The sequence below is a fragment of the Arachis ipaensis genome, chromosome B05, assembly GCF_000816755.2.
Source record: "Arachis ipaensis cultivar K30076 chromosome B05, Araip1.1, whole genome shotgun sequence".
Classification (NCBI taxonomy): Eukaryota; Viridiplantae; Streptophyta; class Magnoliopsida; order Fabales; family Fabaceae; genus Arachis; species Arachis ipaensis.
The window spans coordinates 115463298-115467571 of NC_029789.2; the positions used below are offsets into that span (position 1 = coordinate 115463298).

Consider the following 4274-nt stretch of genomic DNA (forward strand, 5'->3'; position numbering starts at 1 on the left):
TCCCGCGGTGGGTTTTTGCAGTGGGGTGGTTGCTGAAGATAGAGCATTACTTTGTTGTAACTGAGAGAGACAAATGAATAGAGCTTGTGCTTCTCACACTAGAGTTGAGTGTTGAACTAGTTTCAAGCATAGGAGAACCAAGTTGCATTCCCTTCTTGGTATCAATTCAGGGAAGCGGTGTTGTGTACACTCCAACCAGGGGGCGGAGAAGGACCCATTTGGGACATTATTGAGGGTGAGACAAGTTGGGCCTGTAATGGATTACATAGACCAATTCGAAAAACTTCCTAGGCATATGTAATATGTTGATACCGAAATTCTTAAAGGAATCTTCACTAACAAGCTAAAACTTATTACAAGCTGAAATAAAAGCTTGGAGTTGGAGACATTGGCTGAAATCAAGGATTGAACCATATTGTTGGAGGAGAGGAACCGAGAATGGAAGGGAGGAGGTGTGAATCCAGTAGAGAAGGATTGGGACTTCAAAAAGGGCCAAAATCTAAGTAGCATTTGGAAGAGAGACTGAGACTAAGACTGGGAGACAAAGACTGAAATGAGTCTCAGTATTGTGTTTGGTGTAAAAGTGTACAGGACTGAATTATGTCTCCTATTTGGTTTGAAATAAAAGTAAAGAGTGAAATGTTGCAAATTACTTAAATACCCCTAAGATTATAAAACCTAATCCCTTTCTCAACCTATGTCAAATTTCACGAAGCTTCACCCCTTTTCTCCCCTGTGCTCGAAGAACTGAGCAGCGAGGACACAAGCCGTCCGTCAACCCCTCCGCCGGCACCGCCGCTTACGCTGGCGCAGGAGACTCTCCCGTCGAGCCTAGCGCACCACAGCATCTCCAAAGCTTCTCAATCGCGCCGCTAGGTACTCCACAAGGTCGTCTGTTTGGTGCCCTTCGCCGCCTCTGCATCTGCCTTGCCACCGCCACCGTCGTTCCTTATCAAGTCTGCTCTTCACTTTGGAGATGTGTCTCTGCTCTCCTCTCTTTCTCTTCGTCCCTGCTTTCCTCTTTCATTTGTCACATATCACCGAATTTGGGGGTGCATTTTTTGTCTAGATGATTACATAATCCCTAATTATAATTGGATTGATAACTTTGTATGCTAATTTTCAGGGACCTACTCAAGCTTAGATTCGCTTGCTGGAGCTACGACGGCGATGACGCAGCAGTGGTCCTGGCGACGAGAATATTAATGAATGAGAACCTGCAAAAAAAGTAGCCCTAATTTGATTTGCAGAAAGGGTAAACTTGGAATCAATTAATTAGAACGAGGGTATTTTGGTCATAAAATATTATTTAGATTTTAGTCTCTGTCCCCAAAAATTCTAGTCCCCTATATCCCCACTTTTTGGAAGTACTAAAATTTTGGAGACGGAGACTGAAATTTTAGTACCAGTCTTTGGGCCAACAAACATGATGCTGAGTCTCAGTTTTCCAGACTCCGTCTCAGTACCTCCAAATAAACGCTAGCTTAGGAATGGGATATGATCATATGAAGCATAAGGGGGTGGGTCAGCAAGGAAGGGAGCAGTTCCAAACCTTCCAAATTAGGAAAATAAAGAAGAAATGACAAAAGGAGATGTAGCTGGAATTAGGTAACAAGCTAGAGCACTGAGTATGCTCTCAGCAGCTCAAATTGCAATCATTTCCTAAAACTGAAAAATGACAGTGTGTACTCCTATTAGGGTAAGTCAGATCATCCCCTCCTAAGTCCTATCTAGGCAAGCTAACCCACTAGGACTCAATTCTTGTTATTTATATCTGGAACCTCCCCTATTTTCTCTTTTTTCTGTACATTTTCCTCCTATAAAATACTTCGTTAAATCCCTTAATTGGCCTTATTACCATTGGGGTCCTACCAAACACCCCTCTATTTCCCCGCTCCTCTTTCACTTTTCTGGTTCCCCCTCTCCCATCAAAAGCATCTTTATCCATTTTAACTCTAGGCTTCTTTTCCTTAGGCAACTCAAATGTTGTTTCAGTTCTGGCAGAAAATACACGCTTACATTCCATCGCAAAAATACTAATTAACTAGAAAACCTGTCTTGAGCAAATTCGTTAACCATGGTCAACACAAGTTTAAATGTGAATCATATTAATCCACAGCACCCAGTCCAGCCTGACAACCATATGACATTCAGATTTATAAATAAAAAACGAACTTAACTTTACAGTTCCAAATAACATAATAGAAGTAGAAAAGGTGAAATCTTAGAGGGAATATAACAATTAAAATATTTCATTCACTTCAATGCAACTACAATCATTATACACAATAGAGCTCAGCCAAACCTTCTATGATAGTTAATATTTCAAAGTACGTTAACTCCAACCTAATTGGAAGTCATATAATTGCATCAGACAAGTTCCAATTTACATAGGAAGAAAACCAGAGATATTTTAATATGTACCATTCTTGAAAGTATAGATATAGCATACACATTTTATCTTAATCTATCAATTATAGTATTTCATCTATAACTAAGCCTAAATCTTAAAAATGGTTGACAAATGACAATTAAGAATCAATTCAAATCACCTTAACTCTCCCTGTATGTTTAAAGACTAAATTGTGGATGATTTATGCAATTATATACCAAGTTTATTGAAGGTATACTATCAGTATTATCTAAACCACTACTGAAATGAGACAGTCTACCGTTTATCTTTGGTTTTCTTATCCCTACCTATTGTAACCAAACTCCAAGCCAATTGTAGTATAGAAACTATAAAAAAGCAGAAAAAAGGTCACAAAACTAGGGAATACAGAAATAAGAACACAATCACAATAAACAATTTTCCCATAATCTAGTATTAAAACTTGAGTATAATTTCTCATAACCATCACTAGAGAAACAAAAGTTTCTACTTCATATCACAACTCTAATTTCCTAAACCAAACCAAAACCAAAACAAAGCTCCTAAAAGATTAAAGAAACCTTCCCAGCTCATCATCAAACCAATACAGGCAACAACAATCTTTTCTTGCTATTGATTGGACTACCGCTATCCAGGTCCAACTACCAGAAACCTGACATTTGTAATTTTCTTAAAAAATATCCTTAACATTTAATTTCATTCAATTTATCCCTAACGATTTTTAATCCGTGTCAAAATTATCCTAGACGTTAACTCCATCTAAAACACTAGGGAAAAAAGTGCACAAATCGAAATATTTGTGGACAAAATTGAATCAAAATAAATGTTGGGAGTATTTTTGAATAAAAAAATCGCAGAAGTTAAAGACAAAAAGCATGCTTTCCTCTCGTTTTTAACCTAACTGAAGTCAAGGTCTGGACTCGAGGACATTTTCCATTCCCAATTTAAACGCTACCTTATCAAAGAAATGAAGAAAGAAAGAATTCACAGTAGAAACTACAAAGTGCAAACCCATGAACCAAAACAGAATTTACCGTATTGGCATTACCATCCTGGGTGATGAGGGGATAATCAAGGGCACTCAAAGTGACAAACCAATCCCAACCACCATCCAACTTCATCATAATGGCAGCAGCTCTGAGAGTGATGGCAATGTTCGATGACCCCAAATACGTCACATAATCAGCCTTCCCGACCACATCAACGTTCCCGAAGGCCTGTATCGCCGGCACCGACGTCACTGCCGCCGCGAGTCTCCGCCTCTCTTCGTCCCCAGCGTCCTTCCCAAGATGAAGCAGGTAACGGTTTCTTGGGTGGTAGATTGCCAGCAACAGGCGGAAGGCGCGGTCCTTATCGCCTCTGCTGCCAGTGATGAAGTAGGCGAATGCGGGAGGGTACAGAGCACCGTGATTTACAATTGAGGGGAAGGGCTTTGGAGATGTTAAGGAAGTGAAAGAAGAGAGAATGATCATGAGGGATAGGAATGCTGCAGTGAAAAGGGTGAAGAGCCATTTCTTCTCAGCACCCATCAAATAGAACTACGAGAATCACGATGAAAATGGTAACTACGGTTGGTGTTGGGGGCTTGGGGCCGCATATGGCACCATTGTAGCCAGTACCATGGTTTTGGAAACCGGTTCGAACAGTAAGAAATTGGTTTCGGTGACAATCAAAATTGTTAACCCAAATGATGTTGAATCGGAAAATTAACCGAGAATCAGTCGGTCGAACCCAAATTTGGAAACTCGACCGAGTTTTTTTATTTTGAATTTTTAAAAAATAAATATATAATACTTAAAAAGTTAAAAAGATTTTTATTTTAATGCGTTGAGTAAAGTATTATTTTTGTCCCCAACGTTTGGGATAAGTTCCAAAGTTGTCC

At 39.5% G+C, this 4274-nt stretch overlaps 1 protein-coding gene across 1 annotated transcript in view; it reads right to left on the minus strand.

Annotated features, from left to right (window-relative positions):
* The window catches only part of LOC107643861 (beta-glucuronosyltransferase GlcAT14A-like), an 8024-nt gene extending 3982 nt beyond the window's left edge, over positions 1–4042 (minus strand). Inside the window, exon 1 of the mRNA XM_016347610.2 lies at positions 3441–4042. Within this exon, the coding sequence (XP_016203096.1) occupies positions 3441–3921 (481 nt within the window). The 5' untranslated portion in view covers positions 3922–4042. The remainder of the gene's footprint in view (positions 1–3440) is intronic.